This window comes from Sinohyriopsis cumingii, chromosome 17, assembly GCF_028554795.1.
Source record: "Sinohyriopsis cumingii isolate HCF-2022 chromosome 17, ASM2855479v2, whole genome shotgun sequence".
NCBI lineage: Eukaryota > Metazoa > Mollusca > Bivalvia > Unionida > Unionidae > Sinohyriopsis > Sinohyriopsis cumingii.
In genome coordinates this window covers 105880027-105902632 of record NC_142977.1, presented here as the reverse complement: position 1 = coordinate 105902632, position 22606 = coordinate 105880027, and the positions used below count along the sequence as shown (strand labels likewise).

Sequence of the window (22606 nt, the reverse complement as noted above, 5' to 3'; positions counted from 1 at the left end):
TAACCAAAGTCAGTGAAACATGAGCTATGGGTCACTGTGACATACTTTGTGATGATGTTGTACTCACCAAGATGCATCCCACCACCAAATTTCATCAATCAATGTAAATCAGAGCATATACAAGGTGCAAAAAAAACTACTCATTAGGAGCTTAAAATTAAAACTTAAACTAAAAGTGAAATGCAGGTCATGGTGACATTTTGTTTTAAGAGTTGCACTAAAAGAGATGCATACAATCAACCAGTTTAATGATTCTATATGAACACAGTTTGAGAATTAAAAAAAATACATAAAGTCAGTGAAGCAAAGAATATAGGTTACAGTGATCTACTCTATGATGAGATCACTGTAACCCCTCACCAAGTTTCCTGATTCTACACGTAACAGTACATATTCAGTGTGCATGAGACTTGAGCTAAATGCAAAAACTTTACCAAGAATGTACAGGAACAAAGTTAGTCCCCATCCGCAAATGATTACAAAACATCTATATACAAAAACCAAGGTGGATTTCAAAATTGAAATTTGAAGGGGGAAAATCCCACATCTGTGTAAAAACAGAGTTTCTCAATGTAGATGGATTCAAAAGCCATACTCATAAATATATAGGCTTTTAATACATGCCATGCACAACAATCTAACTTAATTTCTGTAATGATATCCATCCTTGCATGCAAAGAACAATCTGACAGGAAAAGTCATTCTCCTTTAGTTGCATCTTTCTCAACTACCATGAACTAGACCTGTCTATTCACCATGTGATCAACAATGAAAACTGGTTTATGTGCAATTACAATGGAAAATGCTAATAATCAATCAATAATCAGTGTGTTAATCTATTATTGAATACAACCAACATATCCAAGAAAAATCAACTCAGACTGCTTGGTTCACTGACACTGCAAAAAGAATGATACCTTTTTTTGAATATGAGGATAAGAATTAGTGCAGAAATTTTATGATCTCCCAAGTCAGGATGTGAAATGTAGAAAGGTGGATTGTTACATATCCAATCAGAATTAACTGAGGTGACAAATTATGCACAACGGTTTTCAAAGTTTCTTAATTTTTTATTACGATTGTTGAGAAATCAGCATGAATCCTGCCTTCACACATTCCAGAATAGATCCTGGAGAAATGAAGGTAAATGGTATCAAATAACTCAATAACAAAAGAATGATTTGAATAGGAAACCAGTCTTGAATGATATGAAATCACTCAAAGACAATGATGTGATGTATGTTGAGAAACAGTTTGAAAAAAAACTGAACATGACCAGCATATTAAGACAGTCCCCAAGCTATATTCCAAATGTGAAGAAAGTGGACACAACTTTTTGGATATGTAAGGAAGGAAAACAATTTAAATGTTCAGGTTAATCTAAGGTGTTGGCATATGTAAAGACAGATTCACATATGTAAAGACAGATTCACATTTGTAAGGCAGATTCACATATGTAAAGACAGATTCACAGATGTAAAGACAGATTCACATATGTATTCCAAAAAAGATCCCTACACCAACCTTTCACCAACACAGACTCAACAAAAATGAAATGATAAAATATGCAAATAAAATTATAACAAACAGTACAAAAACCTAAATGTTACAGAATACTGCCTTGGTTGTAAAAGATGTTACATGTAGTGTTAGTGCATAACACCAAATCACCCCAGGTTCAAACCTGTTCGTATGTACTCAAGACCATCAGCAATGGTAAAGGCCGTCTCAAGAACTGCATCTGCCCCAGCCTCCTGCATGTGGTATCCAGAAATTGAGATCGAGTTGAACTTGGGCATATACTGAAATCATAAAAATATAAATAAATAAATAAACAAGTAAATAAAATATCAGACAGATCTCTCTGTCTCTCTCTCTCTGTCTGTGTCTCTCTCTCTCTCTCTCTCTCTCTCTCTCTCTCTATATATATATATATATATATATATATATATATATATATATATATATATATATATATATATATATTTACTGACACAACAACTGTTACCAGCACAGTTACAAAACAGTTTCCCCATCATCTTGAGCTGTTCAAGCTCTTCATCAGTGGAAGAAACAACTTTTTAAAAAAGATAAAAGAAAATATGTATCTACATGGTTGAATAAGAGGGTAACGTATCCCTTCAAAACTAACTTCAATAAAATCAGATGAAAAACAGCATCAAAAAGTGAATGCAAACCAACAGTACAAATAATATGTATTGACAAAAAAATTGGTAATGTCACATTTTTAAAAAAGTTTACTAATGTTTTAAGCTAATCTGCCTCTCCATCTGGGAAAGAAACAATTTACAAAACCAAAATTAACATGTAACACAAAATCCACAGAATGCTAAATAAGAAAAAGAGAAATAATGAAATAAAGTAAGATTTAATACAGAATCATAATTTTGAAAACTACACACTGACTTTGTTTTGGGTCAGAACAGCAAAAATAATCAAACATCGGGTTATCCACGTAAATTTGTATTTGTCATTTTATTTACTATCTCTAATTCCACTGATAACAATCTGACAATATTCTTAGAAAGATGACTACTGCATGAGAATAGTAAAAAAGTAATTTCCTTATTTGCTATTAATAGCAATGTATAAGACCCATTTCCAAGAAAACAGACAGGTTCCTTCAAATGTGAACTTTGCCTCACATTTTCATTTTATTGATAAGCTAGGGAAGTTATGAACCAGTCTGTACTTTTAAAGAAAATGGCACCAGATGTTAAGCGAAATGTTTTATGGTGTGAGTTGTGAATGTTATATGACAGGATATGTTAGAAATGATGGATCTTTTCAAACTTCAAAGCAAGTCAAATTATAAACAACTACAAATCAACACCACTTTATAAACTTTAAAAGTATATGAGTAATGAATAGCAATCTGAGCATCTGACACACTTCACTGCAGATTTCCAGTGTATGATCACCAGACTCACCTCACTGGATATTCCCAGTTTATGATCATTCACCTGACTCACTTCACTGCAGATTTCCAGTTTATGATCACATGACTCACCTCACTGCAGATGTCCAGTTTATGATCACCAGACTCGACTTGACTCACTTCACTGCAGATTTCCAGTTTACGATCATTCACCTGACTCACTTCACTGCAGATTTCCAGTTTATGATCATTCACCTGACTCACTTCACTGCAGATTTCCAGTTTATGATCATTCAGTGAAATTTACACATGCAGAATAGTTAATGAGTGCTGAATATAAATAAATTTTTATTATATTTTGTACTTGTATTCTAATCTATATGGATTTTGACCTTAGTGAAAAGAATTTTGACTAGCTGCAGAACCAGGCTATGTAGCAAAAATATATCTTATTCATATGTGATGTAATTCATGCATGTAATATGGAGATTACACTTTTTAGGCCCAAATTCCACTTTTTTTGCCACTTACAATAGCAATAATTATGCTTATACCTGGGGGGTGGGGGTGGCATGTAAGTAGCTGCCAAGACAAAGATGTATCATTATTAGAGCTTGATCCAGACAGGAATCTTGCATATATAAAAAATCAAGTTAGTCACGAAGGCAATGTTTATCAACCAACCAGAAACCCCCTTTGAAGACATCACATAACCATCTGTTAATGTGCCTTCTTGAACAGTAAGAATCTCAGTTTTTCATTGGTCATCAGGCAACCAAACCATCCCATAACAATCATCCAATTCCTTCCATCATATTCTCCTTTTTTTCATGCTCTCTGTGGTGTGGCATGCACCATGGGAGAATGATGTCATACTGGATTACACCTATCCCAATTTTTACATTAGCATTTGATCTAGACTGTTAAGGTGACTGTCTGGATTACAATGTTAATCAGAAATCATATTTCCAAGCCCATAATCACAAGGATAATCTATACCATCACACAGTCTAGGCCCAGGGTAATTTAGTCATGGGTAACCATGTCAGCCCATAATCACAAAGGATAATCTATACCATCACACAGTCTGGGCCCAGGGTAATTTAGTCTGGGTAACCATGTCAGCTCATGATCAGCCACCCAGATGAACTTCTTAGGTGCTATGTTAACTTGCAAATGAACATGCAAGTGCCCAAGTTTAGCAAAGGATTCAAGGTTGGAAATAATCTGTTTTGGTGCAATGGAATGGATCAAGTACATTTCTCTGGATCTGGGTCAAATAGAAGGTAATAGGCCTATCAATGTTACATCATAATCTGCCCTACACAAGGTACACATATCCCTTAATGTCTGAGACACAGTTTAGCATGTTCTGGCATGGGGTCGTTGCTAAGATTATAATAAAATGTCTCATCTGAGTTGCCTGTTCACGTTAGCAATGTAGTCAGAAGTATTCGTGACAACCGTGCATTGTCCTTTGTCTCCTAGCTTGACAACAATATCTTCCCTTGCACTGTTGTTTCTGTGACTGAATTTCAAAGCTTTGGACTTTACTAGGGGATGGAACATAATTTACTTTCTGGGAGAAATCTATCTGACTCATTGTGACTTACGTTGGATTCTCCTGCATAGTCACAAAACTTTCTGAGGTACATTCTCCGTAAAAAGACTCTTGACGTCTTCATTTAATCTATGTACACTCTATGTTTGGGTCAGGGCTAAATGATGATGCTCCACTTGGACAGAAGACTTGTCTGAATCATAGAGCTCAACTTAAGATAACTACATGACAGATGTGAAATTTAGTTTCTGGAGAGGGATTTCCAATGATCTCTCTTAAAAGTTTTTTTTTGTCCGAAAGTTTTTTAAGACTTGTTAGAAATGTGTTAGGATCTCCCAAGGAGTTACAAAAAGTATTTAAATCACAAGTTATATTTGAAATTTGATACATGGCTCCAATTCTCTGACTTAATGTAAAGCTCAATAAGCTTCAAAGAAGGGAGTTCCATCCTCTGTTAAAGAACTTGATGGCTTCCCCAACAGTATGGGGTGAAGGATGAATTTTCAAACCTCAGATCATTCTGTTTTCTAATCAATTGCAAAAATGATGTTCTGTCCCAATTTACTTTTTGCTATAATAACTGAATGGTGACTTAATTATCAAACTATTCCCATTTCCCCAATAAATTTAAATACAGGTGATGCACAATTTATGCCAATTTGATTTAGGCACTTTGATTTTCAATCCATGTACAATGAAGAATAAGATTCAATTTGCACCACTGTGCTAATTTTTATACTATCACTGGTCCCATGTGCTGTGACTCATACGCAGCTCATATAAATGAATTTACATTAATTTCAATTTAGCCATAGCTTCAGGAATGCATCTATGATATAAATTCAGCATCATCTGTACATATATACACACATACAAACACAGAGTGACACGTTTACACATGGTGCACGCCAGTGCATTCAGAATTGCAAAATCATATACTGTTAAAAGGACAACAAAACTGGCATATTAATATTTGAAGTGGCAGTCAAAATTAATATTGCACATTATCTAACAAATGAACCTCAAGTACAGCCTGTGAGAAGACTATTTTTTGCCATATGAATATATTCTGTGATATGTATAAAATGTAATGTATAGATACCATGATGTGTATAAAAACTCATGTGTATATATCCTGTAATGTGCATAATAACTCCATGTATATATCCGGTGACGTGTATAAAAATCCATGTACATATCCCATGTGTACAAAACCCATGCATATATCCTGTGATGTGTATAAAAACAACTCATGATGTGTACAAAAACCATGCATGTATCCTGTGACGTGTATAAAAATGCATGCATATATCCCATGATTATATAAAAATGAAAAAACAGCATATACTCCTGATTAAAATCTACCTTGGATGTGTATTCGAAGATATCCCCAATGATTCTCATGGAAGGCTCAGGAGGGAAAATGTAGGTGTTACGGACCATGAACTCCTTCAATATGTCATTCTGTATTGTACCAGACAGCTCATCTTGCTTGGCACCCTGTTGATAACAAGAGCCAGTTAGAGTTTCTGCTAAAATGGTAGTTTAGCTTTCATCAATTCAATTTATCTCACCCATTACTCTTGCATATCACCTGACAGCACACTTACTATAATGTTTGTTGTTGTTGTTGTGGGGTTTAATGCCATATTTCAGCACAAGATAGGCTATGCATGGCAGCCAGTATTAATGGTGGAGGAAGAACCCGGGAAAACACCAAGAAGAACCAATGACCCACGAGAACCTACTGGCAAGCTTTCTCACATACCCACATTAGCCAAATCCTAGACTCGAACCCACGCAGACAGAGGTGAGATGGCAGTGATCCGTAATGGAGAGCGCTTTAGACCACTCGGGGCCCCTACTATAATTTTACTTCTCTGTTTCAAAAGACCATGATCACCAGAAGAATGATTGAACAAACAACCAAAAGTTCATGGTACACATGCTTCCTAGAGTTGTAGTGTGTGCATGAACTCCATAAGATAACAAGAGGCATAAGTAAGCCTGATATCACTCACCTTTAATGTACTGGTCTAAAAGATCTAAAAGGCAAATGTAATAATAAGGTCCAACAATTGTCATATTTTATTGGAGGCAAGTACCATTTATAGGTTTTCCATCTAGTTGACATGGAAGTCACACCACTGCAAAGGAAGCTAGCTTGAACTAACCTCTGACAGATCAGACCCTAGGACACATTCATACCAAGTTAAATAAAACTTGGTCCAGCCATTCTTAAAAAGCTGAAAATAGATTTCCCTTACGTTTGCTCTGGAATCAACACAATTGCTAAAGGAGCTAGCCCAGTCAAAATTTTTATAGAGCATGTTAAGAAGCATTCCTACCAAATTTGATCGAAAGTGGTTCAACTTTTCTATACCAGTAGTTGAAAACAGGTTTCACACCAGGTCACTAAGCAACCTACATCTATGCTAGGAGTGCCACCCAAGACTATATTTCACACAGTATGCCCTAAGAAACATTCCAACCATGTCTGATAAAAACCTGACTATGATGTTATGGAGAAGAACTTGAAAATCAGCTTTATGTATGGTTGCTCTAGAAATCACACAGTAGCTATGGAAGCAAAACTGAATGTGTCCTATCAAAATTCCTAAAACGTTTTATCATAATTGGCTCAGACATTCTAATGAAGTCAAAACAATGTTTTCTGTATGTAGCAAAGGAAACCGCACCACTGGTACAGAACCAATCCAAATACAATTTTGATAGAACAGTTTCTAATGAACATCCCGAACAAGTTCTGGCAGATTGGTGTAGCTGTTCTGGAGAAGCCAAAAATACAAGTATCAGTTACTAATGAAGCCACACCATCACTAGGGAAGCCTAAAATACAATTTTAATGAAGGCTGTTCTATGAAACATGCATATCAACTTAAAACTGGATGTCATTTGTGAGGAAATGTCAGAAATAGGTTTTTCAACTGCCTGCAAATGAAGCCACATTATTCCTTGGGGATTCTACCCTGGACACAGTACTTACATAGCTTGTCTTATCAAGCATTTCTACCAAGTCTGACCGAAATTGGCTCAACATTTTGAGTTAAAAGTATGTTTTCCATATGGTTGCAAACCATGCCAAGATTTTCAAGATGCATGATGGCCATCAGATTGGCACCATTTTCATTTATCCCCAACTAGACATCATAAGTTGTTTAGTGCAAACAATAAGAATGAGTAGCAATAACAAGATTTTCAAAATGGCCACAGTAACATCCATACTGAATGTCCTAGTGGCACCATTTTCATATAGTACCAAGCAGACCATGAGATGAATGAGAGAATAAAGTTTCATAGAAATCCTCCAATTACAGGAAAAGTAGCAACAACAAACTGATGCTAACAGATGAAGAGAAAATATACAAATGGACAACATACCATCCTATAAGTTGTTCTGATCTCTGACCATGTAATCTTCATCCCCTTACCTGCTCCTCAGCAGCTACAACATACATGGCCATAATTGGCAAGACAGCACCATTCATTGTCATCGATGTTGAGATTTTCTTCAGCGGAATCCCATCAAACAAGAGTTTTGTGTCCTCAACTGAGTCGATTGCCACACCAGCCATACCCACATCACCATGTACCCTTGGATTGTCTGAGTCATACCTGAAAGTTCAAAGTAACATTTTCTTTCTGGAACTAATTAAAAAATGAATATACAATGACTAAGTAAAATACTATCAACTGACTCAATGTTAGAATTTGTAGCATTAAAATGCATAAATGATAGACTGAATGCAATTTGAATTCCGTTGTCATAGTATTAACCTTGTATCATCGTATGTTATTACACTTTCTGAGTTACAATCACAAAAGCTCCAAACAAGAATGATATAACTGGGTATTTCACTTCCTGATTTGGAACTAAATACATTTTTAAAAACTGGATGGAAGTATTTATAAAAACCACAAAACCAATGTCTATGTCTCACTGGTTTTGTCCACAGTGTTAATCATTACTGTTAGCACATCTCAGCAGATTCACTGTATATTTGCATTAAGCTCTGGCCAACCAATCGACTGCCTCAAGCACCCAACAGAATCACTTTCTATACTTTTCCCAAAGAATGTGTACTGGACCTCAGAGCTGTAACATCAAGTGCTGACAAGTATAGATATATAATTCTCAGCCATTTGGTGCAGCATACTTCCGAGTGTGCAGTTGTTTCTTTCAGGTCTACTGGGACTGCTCAGTTTTCTGTGTACTAGATGTACCCTTGTGAAATAGTCACTTTCAGGTCTACCGGGACTGCTCAGCTTTCTGTGTACTATATGTACCTTTGTGAAATAGTCACTTTCAGGTCTACTGGGACTGCTCAGCTTTTCTGTGTACTAGATGTACCCTTGTGAAATAGTCCCTTTCAGGTCTACTGGGACTGCTCAGCTTTCTGTGTACTATATGTACCTTCGTGAAATAGTCACTTTCTTGGTCTACTGGGACTGCTCAGCTTTTCTGTGTACTAGATGTACCTTGTGAGATAGCCACTTTCAGGTCTACTGGGACTGCTCAGCTTTCTGTGTACTATATGTACCTTTGTGAAATAGTCACTTTCAGGTCTACTGGGACTGCTCAGCTTTTCTGTGTACTAGATGTACCCTTGTGAAATAGTCACTTTCAAGTCTACTGGGACTGCTCAACTTTCTGTGTACTATATGTACCCTTATGAAATAGTCACTTTCATGTCTACTGGCACTGCTGAGCCTTTCTGTGTACTATACTGTATATACCATGTGAAGTACACTTTCAGGTCTATTTGCATTACACAGCCTGACAATATTATATATACCCCTTATAAAACACATTCACTTTCAAGTCAACTGGTTCTGCCCAGCCTGGCTGAATAATGTAGGCATTATAAGTCTATTGGTAAAAACACCATGTTGGTATAGTCACCATTTGAGAATAGTAGAGATAACAATATCTTCATGATAGCCACTACACTGAGTGGCTGTTCACTAGTCTCAGTGGACATCTCTTCCTGTAGACACCCAACAGATATAATGGACATCCATTACTTGTAGTGGACACTTAATCCCTTGCACTGTGTCTACAGCCACACACTGTCTGGGCAATCCATAATCTGAACATAACTATGCAATGCATTTACCTAAAAGCCAAATCTAAGAGTGATGAAGCAAAATTTACAGTTATGTATAAAAGTTTCCATTTCAAAATCCTACCCTCTGTGAGTTGGCAGGTCAAATGCCACGCTAAGCCCTTGTTGACCACCAGCAATGTTGTCTCTGTAAAACTTGTTACTCTCCTCCACAGTGCTGAATCCTGCATACTGAAACAAGATCAGGACTCACCATTTTAAAACTCTACTCGATTCCAAATCTTACTCAAGCATATTCTAACAAATTAAATGACTGCATTTATCACAGTTACCATCCTTCTTGAAACAAGAATCTCCTGGTCTTTTCTTGCTTTTTTTCCTAAGTGAAATTCATTAAATTAAAAAATCATTCTTACTTAGGAAACAATGAAAAACTTTATATTTTGAGATTCTTGCAAAACATCTGAATTAGACATATGACCATGAACTAAATCACAGGATGTTCACCAGAATCAAGTAAAAAACAGTTGAAACTCATAAATGTGCATGCTGCTTAATCTCCATATGAAGCAATTTGTTTCAGAAGGATTATCTAAACATTTGACAAGAAGAATTTGAAAATTACAATGACTTAAAGGAAAAGAAGGTAGAAATTTTTCTTTTTTTAAATCCACTTAAGCCAGTCGCAGGGAAGATTTTTGTATTCATTCTTCCTTGGAATGGGTGAGATGCAGCAGATACTTGCCCATCTCATCAATCTACTCAAAACAGCAGACATGTCACAACACTAATACCAGTTGCTGTCATCAATCTACTCAACACAGTAGACATGTCACAATACTAATTCCAGTTGCTGTCATCAATCTACTCAACACAGCAGACATGTCACAACACTAATACCAATTGCTGTCATCAATCTACTCAACACAGTAGACATGTCACAATACTAATTCCAGTTGCTGTCATCAATCTACTCAACACAGCAGACATGTCACAACACTAATACCAGTTGCTGTCATCAGTCTGCTCAACATAGTAGGCATCTCACAATGCTAATAACAGTTGCTGTCATCAATTCACTCAACACATTAGACATGTCACAAGACTAATACCAGTTGCTGTCATCAGTCTATTCAACACAGTAGACATGTCACAACACTAATACCAGTTGCTGTCATCAATCTACTCAACACAGTAGACATGTAACAACACTAACAACACTAATACCAGTTGCTGTCATCAATCTACTCAACAGAGTATACAGGTCACAATACTAATACCAGCTGATGTCATCAATCTACTCAATGCAATAGACATGTCACAATACAAATAACACTAATACCAGTTGCTGTCATCGATCTACTCAACACAGTATACAAATCACAACACTAATACCAGTTGCTGTCATCAATCTACTCAACACAGTATACAGGTCACAATAATAATACCAGTTGTTGTCATCAATCTACTCAACACAGTAGACATGTCAAAACACTAATACCTGTTGCTGTCATCAATCTACTCAACATAGTAGACATGTCACAACACTGATAACAGTTGCTGTCATCAATCTACTCAACATAGCAAACTTGTCACAACACTACTACTACTTGTCCATGTCATCAGTCTACTCAACACAGCAGACATGTCACAACACTAACACCAGTTGCTGTCATCAGTCTACTCAACACAGCAAACTTGTCACAACACTACTACTACTTGTCCATGTCATCAGTCTACTCAACACAGCAGACATGTCACAACACTAATACCAGTTGCTGTCATCAGTCTCCTCAACACAGCAAACTTGTCACAACACTACTACTACTTGTCCATGTCGTCAGTCTACTCAACACAGCAGACATGTCACAACACTAACACCAGTTGCTGTCATCAGTCTACTCAACACAGCAAACTTGTCACAACACTACTACTACTTGTCCATGTCATCAGTCTACTCAACACAGCAGACATGTCACAACACTAACACCAGTTGCTGTCATCAGTCTACTCAACACAGCAAACTTGTCACAACACTACTACTACTTGTCCATGTCATCAGTCTACTCAACACAGCAGACATGTCACAACACTAACACCAGTTGCTGTCATCAGTCTACTCAACACAGCAAACTTGTCACAACACTACTACTACTTGTCCATGTCATCAGTCTACTCAACACAGCAGACATGTCACAACACTAACACCAGTTGCTGTCATCAGTCTACTCAACACAGCAAACTTGTCACAACACTACTACTACTTGTCCATGTCGTCAGTCTACTCAACACAGTAGGCTTTTCACAATACTAATATCAGTTGATGATATAAGTCTACTCAACGCAGCAAACTTGTCACAATACTACTATCTGTCCATGTCATCAGTCTACTCAACACTGTAGTCTTTTCACAACACCAACACCTGTTGCAGTCATCAGTTTACTCAACACAGCAATCTTGTAACAACACTACTATTTGTACATGTTGTCAATCTCCTCAAAAAGAACACTTCTCACAACACTACCTTGGCACTTACTACAAAAACCACTGGCACCTGATGCAAGCTTGATACTAGGCTTGTTTTTAACCTGCTGTCATCACTTTTGTATCAAGTTTACATCAGGTGGATTGTGTAAAAGTCAAAGTAGGCTTCTTTTGCCACGTGTTCTGATCTGACAAGGAGGTAAAATAGGAAAAATAATATAACTGATGTACATAATATGTTAAGAGATCCTGCGCTTTAAAGCTTGTTAAAAATTGAAAATGCACAAAGATATTCTCAAGGTGTGAATCTGTATCTATGTGGACAAGAACCAATCAAGTTTTCCTTTGCAGAGCCAATCTGTACGCAGTCAGGATGAGAGGAAAAGTGCTTTTCCTAAGCCCTGCTAATATCTGGTTGGTGCCCTAATGTCTACTTTCAATGGAATTCAACTAAAAAATTTATATGGAATGCAAATTATTGTCAAGGAGACCCTGGACATGTGATTCAGCATTGAAAGTTTTCATAGTAAAATGAACTAACTTGATTGTCACCAGGTAGTCCCAAATAGTGTCGCTTTGTTGGTGTTTTGAATAAAATGGGAAATCCTTTATAACACAGTCACTACATGAGCATGGGCAAGTCTCTGCTTTCAAGCAAGAGATGTGATGTATTTCACTGTCTTTAATAATCTCAATAATTTCATAAATTTTCGAGTTACATATCTCTGAACACACGTGTACAAGAATTCCTCCTTTTTATTTGTTTTAGAAATATTAAAACTACACACTGCAAATACTGGATTCAGACAACACAGTTTTTACTGAAATAGACTTTTCTAGAAACCAAAAAAGGACAGTGTGCAGAATGTAAACCTGTTTACATCAAGAGCTTCCATTTGGTTTGAAACTTTAATATGTTGACAGTGCTGGGGACAAACTGGCAATAATCAGGTTGTAAATTATAAACTGATGAATGAAAGGACAAGGATTTTTTATATCCTGGATGCTTTACAATTTTAAAATCAGTAGGGAGTACAAACAAATGGGAGGGTGTGCAAATGCTATAACCATAGCAGCATCTCTGATGCAACCATGAAGGTCTGGTACAAAAGATAAATTATTTAATCTTGAACATTGATGTCAGGCAATATATATCTTTAATATGGTTTTCAATTTTAAAATTCTCTAAATGTACAATAAAGTCAGGAGAGTCATACCTGTCGGATGGTCCAAGGCCTGTGTGTATACATGGTAGAGTAAGGTCCCCTTGTAAAGGGAAACTGTCCTGGCAACTCGTGGAGTGTCTGTTCTGTATCCTTCTTGGTGTACAATGGTTTGATGTTTATACCCTATACAAATATATATCAGACATCTTTGATTGCTCTTCCAAAGTACATGAATATTTTTTTAATCTTTTAAAGATCTTTACAATAGCCAATTTAATTAACCTAGTTGCAAAAAATATATTGTGTAGTCTGACACTTACTGTTCAAAAGACAAAATACCTACGGTTACATTTTAAGGAGTTATGTTTCAGAATAATATGCTCTTCTCAATATTTAGCAAGCCAATCTTTGCATAAGTTTCCATAAAGACCAATCAGATGCTTTTCTATTCTTTGTTTCCATTCTCCATAAATGAAATATGAAATCAAAAAGAATTTTATAACTTAAAAAAAATGAAACAGTGGCATCAGTGGAAAAAAATAACAGCCAAAACTGCCAATATTAAAATTACCAGTACACATACAAAAATGACAATTCTGCTATTATCACATCTTAATTTCGATTGGATTCAACATCTTTATACATTTATTAAAACAAAAGCAGTATTACAATAAGCCTATACTCCATGGATATTTGTGATACATGCAGGTGTGAAAAAAAATAAGTATAACACTTCGAACATAAGCAATTATTTTCTTTCAGAAATTACACTAAGTGAGATTTGGAATGTATTTACGTTGATAGAAAATGTTGATTTAATGGAACATCAGTACCATAATGGATAAACTCCCAATTAAAAGTGAAATTCTAAAAATGTACAAATAAAAAATATAATTACAAAATCTTTATGAATATAAAGCCCTCCCATATAAGCATATGCATAGAGAACCTGCTTCAATCATATCCTATATGATTTCTTTTAAATATGATATCCAACAACTGCAGTCCAGTGACTTAACTTTTTATAGGCAAATGAAAAACAGTTCATCAAGAATTATTAAAATGTTAAAAAGATGAAACATTTATTGGACATTTAGTTTCACAATACACTGAAATCAGAATATTTAAGTGAGTTGTTTGATAGTGATTTCAGTACCAGTTAGTCCAACATTTTATTGTTTATTAAAGTAATATCTAGGTGATGTGAAAAACATGCTGACAAAGCACTTATTTGCAAATGCAAAGTAGGACTAAAAACCCTTCACTGATACTCACAATCTAGACCTACAAATGAATCAATGAATGAACCACAAAGGGAGTAACATCTAAATCAGGTATCTCAAGCATGTCCCACGGGCCACATGCGGCCTGCTAAGCCATATCCTGTGGCCCACAAAATGACTGGTGTCACAAGGTGTCACAAGAGATAACAAAGGTGGTGCAGCCCTTGTGCCACCAAAAATACCCTCATGTGGCCCTCAGGGTGGTTTGAGTTTGAGACAAACAGATCAATGAATTAAGAACAAAGGTGGCAATATCTAAATGATGATTTAGCTAGAGCTAAGATAGGCCTTTGTGTATTTCAGCATTTAAAGCCTTTGTGTATTTCAGCATTTAATGCTAATGGTATTCTATAAAAAATTTAATTATTGAGAGAAAATTTCATACACAGACTTGTTATCCATTCCTTGTTCTACTGCTGTAAATATGAACAACAGTTAATACATCAAAAATAAAAACAACTCTATAATAATAATAATGATAATAATAATTAATAATAATAATAATAATAATAATAATAATAATAATAACCCAATGAACCAAAGTAAAAAAAAATTGTTAATTTAGACATTTATTCATGCCATGAAGAACAAAGCAATATGTATTAAGCTTATCAAAATTAAAATTAAAGAAAATTCAATAATATTAAATAAAATTGATAAAATAAAAATAAAGATTAAAATTTTTTTAAACTGGTGCCCTCATAACGAAATCTTGAAAATGTTGTAAATAATGGTTCTCCAAAAGTTTAAATTGCATTTTAATTTTTAAAAAAAGAGCTTCAGTTTTAAGTTTGGATACAATAAGATTTTGTCAAGTGGATAAATTTATGTTCCTCTTGATTTCAGGAGGGTAAGGCTCTATGTAAGGTCCTTCAAGTTTGCTAGGCCTAGTTAGTAAGCTGTTACTCTATGCCAATACTATGTTGATTTGACAATTTCATGTTTTCCATAGTAAATATGCTATGATCTCCCATCTCAACATCACTACACAAAATGGAAAAATTCAGGGAATGTCTAGTCTATACAGAGTTAGCTATCACACCTATCTATACTAAAACACTGCACTTTTAATGCTGAATTGAATTATTACCTCAGGAGTTTTCCATGTAAGAACTTCTTCTGGATCTTTTCCACTGAGCTCTTTCTTTGCACTCTCCCGCCATTTTGGATCCAATGGTTCCCGATGGAGACATCGAGATGAGCAGGCAGGCAACAGCTTCTATATATGAGTAAACATACTGTTAAAATCATCAAGAAGTACATGTACCACCAAACAATGTATACCAAATACAAATACATGTATGTAAATTAAATTTAAATTCATAATTTCATAATGCAAATGAAAATTTAAGTTTTAACAGACTGTTTCCCTAGATTCTACACACCTTCATTCATCGAAAAAATGTTAGTCATTTTAGTTTGTATGAATAAAACCGAAAGGGGGCCTTCATTACAAAATATGGCTACATCATCTAATATTATCATATCTTGATATCATAGGTCAAATGGTTGTTATACAAAGGAAATGAAAAAAGAATTGACAAAGAACAGCGTCTATATTTTTGTTTCAAAGAAAAATCATAGAACTTTAAGCCAGTTTGTAGCACAGCAGTGTAAATTATTTCAAAGAATAGACATTTTTAGAGGGATAATATACAGTTGTACATGCAAGGTTCCAACCCTGTACACATATAATTACTGCAATAAGCAGTCACAAACAGCTAGCTGACTTCCTTAACTACAAACTACTCAGGGATTTCAATAGCTATTTCTGTTTTCTCTAAATTTTAACACTGGCTGCATATCAACTGATGCAATTTATTTAATAACCTGTGAGAAATAAAATGTCACATGCAGTATGTTCGGCAAACCCTGCAACATGTTTCCAAGAAAATGAATAATCACCACTTTCAAATAAAAAAATAAATGCATGGATCCTTGGTTCTCATCTACTGTTTCAATACAGCTTATGTTATGTGCATGTATATTTAATCTGTATTTTGCCAACTGACCTTTTTCCATAACTGAGTGTCTACCTGACTAATGCCTTTTTTCTGTAAACAACATATTATATAGTACATTTTTGTCTATGATATCAGATTATATTTTAAGCTCATTATTACTTGAAGCTAAACATGTTTACTTGGATCTGAGTTCAGGACAATGGTATTCCCCTGGGGACAACTGGATCTACCTGATGTTTTACATGTTCTTTACTAAATATTTACTAAGAGACCTGACTTTATTTACAAACTAGAATGTTCTGGAAATGAATCTGAGGTGAAAATTACTCTCATCCACGTTATGTTATTGTGTCTTGGTTTTATATAAGGTAGCAATAAACAGAATTAATCATTCCTACCTAATCATCCTAAGTGGAATCAATTTATGTTGTGTTCATGTTCATTTGAGAAGTTTAGTTAAATTATTCACAGGAATTACAAAGTACTCAATAATGCTTTCACAATAAATAACTATTTTGGGATTGTTGTGAATTCATTTAGTGATATTTTAGATTATATCATTGTGGCATATTGAGACTGTTAGCAAATCAAAACTATTCCTGGATATTGGTACATCAGCACATTCAAAACCGGAATTCATTAAACAAAACATGAAATTCATTCATAATACTCTATACTTTTGGACATGTGAAAGAACTTTTATAACTATTTGGGATTTCATTCACAATACTGTAAGTTCTTTCTAAATTTTCACTTTGTATTCAAGGGAAATAAGTTATTTGTTGAATTTTACTGAACTTGTTGGTTCTTGCTGTATTCTATTAGTTTCAGACTATAGAGACATAACACTTAATACAAATAATCACTAGGTAATTTTTCTTTCATGCCTTTCAATACTGTGATACTGAGAGATGAACAGACACATTAAAGAAAGTTACTGGATAATAATAATGAGGACTTTGTATAGCGCCTAATCTTTAGAAGCTCTAAGCGCTTTACAACATTAGACAACACCTGTAAGATAAAAAACATAATAATATTATTGCAAAAACAAACACCATGAAATTAGAAAAACATTAAAAAATAAAAACATGCTGAGAATATTTCAGGTAGGAAACATTATTAGGTCTTAAAGTTTGTTCTTGCAGTCGAAATAAGTGAGTTTTGAGAGCCCTCTTGAATGTGATCAATGTGTCTTTGTGTCTAAGTTCAGTGGGCAATTCATTCCATGTTGCTCAGCCCTGGTATGCAAAAGAATGCTGTCCATATGACTGTGTTTTCATAGTGGTAATAATGAGTATACAATTGTCAGAAGAGGAGCGTAAGTATCTTGCTGGTGTGTACACATGGGTGAGGTCGGATAGGTATGTTGGACTGGAGTCCGACAGTGAAACGTAGCACAGAGAACAAATTTTGTGTTTGATTCTGGATCGAATGGATAGCCAGTGTAGGGTACAGAGAAGCGGGGAAGTGTGCTCTGATCGTGGTACTCTAAGTATGATACGAGCAGCTGTGTTTTGAACTTTTTTAGGTTTCTGGAGTAGATATTGAGATGAACCAGACAGAATTGAGTTACAATAGTCCAATCTTTAAAGTACTAATGAACACACAAGTGTTTTAGTGGATACCTGTTAGATGCTTTATATTCCAATTTAATTAAAAACAAAATAATTGATATATGTGGTATCAAGGGTGGAAAAATCACTAATATGTGCTAGTCTGATGAGTTACCAAACAAAAACATAGGGCTGTACACATTGTTCAACGGATAAACATTTCTATTAACCACAACATTAAAACCATTCCATAGACGTCAGGAATCAGCTGCTGTACTCCTGTGTATCAGGTGGTTGAGCAGATACAGTAGATATCCAATAGATATGATCATCACCTGTCTGTGAATGTAGATGGCAAGAGCTGTGTGGACAGTGCATCAGCTCAGGTGCAGCAGAAACTGACTACCACCCACTGTATCCAGCTGTGTCACCAGATGTCTTGACACAACTGGATTCAGACAATCCCAGACAAGAGAGTTACTGCAACTCTCCCTCACTTAAACTGAATACACATGCAAATCATGACACTATTCCCCTCCCAGTACCATACTATTTCAAGTCCTGTGGCAGTGGGTGAGCGGCAAAGCAGCAGGTGTGGATACATTGGGAGATGTAGCTACAAACTAAACTGGCAGTTCAGGGCATAGAATCACTTTTCACTAACCGAAGCTGCAGTGAAATTCAGCAACCCATTTTTAGAATCATATTGTTCACTACCAATGTAGAGGAAAGAGCTAGAAAAGGTAAACACTGCCCGCTTCACTTCAACCCTGGTCAACACACTGCGGCTGATGGGATCCCAACTTAGTGGTCGCAAAACCAAACAAGAGAACAAAAGTGATACAACTCACCATCAGTGCCTGAACCATATCCACACTAATGAACAGTACAATAGCAAATGGACCAAAGAGAAGAACAGCCTTAGTTAGTAGAGAACTGGCCAGATACACCATTAAGATAGCAGCCATGAGTGAAACTAACCTAACTTAATGAAGGACACCTCACTAAAGAAGTCGGTGTGTGTGATTAGAATTTTTAACATAGCTTTCACAATTTTTCAGTCATATCACTACGATTTCTGCAGTGTGGCAGTTTATAGTGATGTCAAGCACTGGGGCCACATTCCGCAGACATGTAGCATGATGTCCCACCCAGTCACATTATCCTGAAACCAGGCCGACCAGTCCTAACACTAACCTCTTAATGTTGAGCACCTAGCGAGGCAGCTGTTAGTACCAGTTTTGTAAGTCTTTGGTATGACACGGCCAGGATTCAAAGCCCACGACCTCCCACTTCTGATTTGGATGCTCTAACCACCAGGCCACCAAAGCGGTAAAGAAGAAGCCAGTTACACCTTCTGTGTGGCTGAAGAAGTGCGACGTGAAGCTGATATTTGATTTGCCATCAAATTACAGCCAGGAAAGCCAAAACCAGATTATTAATGAAATGAATAAAAAATATACTAATATTGCAGAAACTCATTAGATACTTTTTGCAAAGGCTCATCAGTCTGTTTGCAGTTCATACCGGTTTGCCTTAGATGTGAGACCAACAAGACTAACATCCAGACACAAAATCGGATTCCGACCACAAGTAAATTTTGTGTAAAAAAAAAGTCGGGTCCAAAAAATGAGGTTTTTCTATCTGTATTTCGTAGTACAACTGGATATTCCAGATTATTTGCTATCATTGTAGAACAACATCTGTCTACCTTTATATAATACCACCCACTTTAGTGTATCATGCATGACCATGACGCTACAGAGCTCGGCAGTAGGCTACTACCTCCTGCCCTGTAAAGTCGTCACTAGGGGTTAATGTGTTAACTGATTTTAGCATTCCCAGCTTCCATCACATTCCAATCAACTGAAATGTAGGTCAACTGAACTTGAAAACATCTCCATTTACTTGTGTCGAAATTTGAAACCTTTCAGAAAAATACTTCTGAGCAAGTCCAACTAAAGCAATACAGCTTTAAATTTGTAAAAAATCATCAATATGTCAGGTGTGTAAATTATTACTGAAAATTTGGCTTCTCAATCCTCTGACTGCAGTCCAGGGAACGAACTACATGGGGGCCCCAAGTGGCCGAGTGGTCTAAAGTGCTCTCTGTTACGGTTCACTGCCATCTCACCTCTGTCTGCATGGGTTCAATTCTCTGATTAAGCCAATGTGGGTATGTGAGAAAGCTTGCCAGTAGCTTCTCATGGGTCAGTGGTTCTTTCCAGGGTTTTCCCCAAGTTCTTCCTCCACCATTAATACTGGCCGCCATGTATAGCCTATCGTGTGCTGAAAAATGGCATTAAACCCTACAACAACGAGCTACATGATGTTATTTAGGAAGTAAGACATCGACCCAAAAACATAACTGTCAGGACAAACATATTACACTGTAATACTAGGGTGTGGGTTGTAACTGAAAATAACAAATGAATTGTACAGATTAATTGAAATTCTTTGACTCAATGACTTTGGCTGTTTTCCAACTTTCCTAGAAATGTATGTGCCTATAGTACCAGTCACATGGGTCATGTATGTGCATTTATTCATTTTAAATTAAATATAAATTGTCTTTTAAAATGTAAGACTAATTTTCTTTAACCAAAGTCTATTCAATCCTGATTTTTGAATGATCTGCACCTTAACTGTCATCAAGAAACTTCCTAACAAAAATTATTGATCCCTGTTGTCTTTTACAATGGTGGCACATACCAAACTTGGGTTAAAAAAAGTGTGTCAAATGGCATCGTCACAATAAAGGGTTGAACAAATTTGTTTATCAATATGCGTAGCTTTCATTCTGACATCAATTCAGATTGTGCTGGATCACACCTATAGGTTCATTTCATCAAAAAATGTATACGTACTTTAAAATACTGATTTTGCCCTATACACCTATCACAGTCTAAGTAATGACATTCCAAAAAAATATGGATGTATACAAATCCAAATGATGTGAATACTTGCCACTTAAAGGTACAATGCTGTCCGGCATTTCTGCGTACATAAGGATTCCGTCTCCAATACTGAAGCAAAACGCATACCTAATTTGACTGATTGACAAAAATAAAATACTGCAGTGCTTACCATTTGAAACGAGGCAATTGTTACTGAGAATATTCTATTCAAAATAATATTAATTTTGGACAGACAGGATACAACCATCATGTTTTCATGACTTGCAATATGTCAGCCAATTATGTGCACAGCATTGAAAACATGTAATTTGTATCCATCTGGCTATAGAAATGAAATACATTACTTTGGACTGTTTCTATCAGCAGTTCAGTCGAGTACTTAGGTTAGGATTATAGCTAGTTCTACAAACTTTGACATAACAATGTCAATAAATTCCAAGCGATATTAAGCCAACTGAACTGATCTTGTAAAAAAATTAGTAAATATAAGCTTTTATGTGGAAGAGAAACAGCATTGAATAGGGTGTAATGTGTTTACAACATCCTGTTTATGGGGAAAAGTTACTAAAGAATTTAGAAACAGACTATACGCTGGGAAATTTTGTGACAATCCTGTTATAACCGCAAGCTGACATGTTGGGTAGCAGACGATTTTGTGTGTGGGACAACTTCTTGAAAAAATGGAAACTTGGATTAAGATGCAGAATTTTTTTAAGGCATACTTTACCACCTTCTATATAATGCATTTATTTTATGATTCTAACAGATAACACAGTAAATCGGATATTTTGGGCTACGGGTTCAAGGTCATGGAGTGGGTCTTGATGTTGACATTTAGAAATCACATTTTCATAATCCTTTCATGTCGAAACGTGGGATATTTGTGTATACTTTATGAATAACATTTTCTTCATTAAAGTACGATCGTTCTTTCATGATACAAAATGGATTTTTGACCCAAAATAGCACGTGATCCAGTGTTTACAGAAATGACGTATCGTTGCGCAGAATTACCCGACGCGCAGAATCAAATTCTAAAAAAATGACACCCATTACTGAAATAGTCGGTGTTGAATACATACATGACCCGTTTTACTTGTACTATAATCATGAGCAGAACTTATGAACGACTGTCAGGTTACTATATCAAGACAGGATGTTGATATACTAAATTATATAGTTGTAATAGCATCCTCGAAATTAAGTAACACGATAGAACAGCTTGTAGTACACGCTTTTCCCCGAATATTTATCTCAACACATAACCATGACGGTATACCTGTAATACTCGATATGAAGCCGTCTGTTTTAAGGATTGGGCTGCGCTCAGCATGGTTACGAAAAACTCAGATTCTTCCTCTTTAAATCGTATGTTTACTTCGCTGAAATCTATAGCTTGAAGGTGATGGCAAGGTCAAGGTCGACTATACTGGAATGAACGTCTTCTAAGTAGGCCTGTATCATACGGATCGTGCCTCGAATAAATGGGGATCTAATTTACCCAACAAGGATTGCACGAGATGTCACGAATCTACGAATAACCAAACTGTTTGACTGGTAAATCTGTGGTTCTATGCATTTACCGCAAGCCACTACAAACCTACCGCAAAACACCTTACAAATGCAAATTTGTCAGTGAAAACAGTTTTAAGTTTACAAAATGTGAAACTTATCATATAATAAGCGA

General features: G+C 35.8%; 1 protein-coding gene across 2 annotated transcripts in view; it reads right to left on the bottom strand.

Annotated features, from left to right (window-relative positions):
* Window positions 1-22357, bottom strand: part of LOC149779619 (methylmalonyl-CoA mutase, mitochondrial-like) — a 118574-nt gene extending 96217 nt beyond the window's left edge. For both annotated transcript variants that reach the window (XR_016415683.1, XM_089940407.1), the window contains exons 1-7: window positions 22199-22357; window positions 15572-15700; window positions 13250-13381; window positions 9672-9778; window positions 7913-8096; window positions 5826-5960; window positions 1685-1802 (exon numbers count right to left, since the gene is read on the bottom strand). Coding sequence is in view for 1 of the 2 variants with exons in the window: in XM_089940407.1 (XP_089796533.1) it covers window positions 1685-1802; window positions 5826-5960; window positions 7913-8096; window positions 9672-9778; window positions 13250-13381; window positions 15572-15700; window positions 22199-22252 (859 nt within the window). In the remaining variant the exon portion in view is untranslated. The remainder of the gene's footprint in view (window positions 1-1684; window positions 1803-5825; window positions 5961-7912; window positions 8097-9671; window positions 9779-13249; window positions 13382-15571; window positions 15701-22198) is intronic.
* Window positions 22358-22606: the final 249 nt, after the last annotated feature.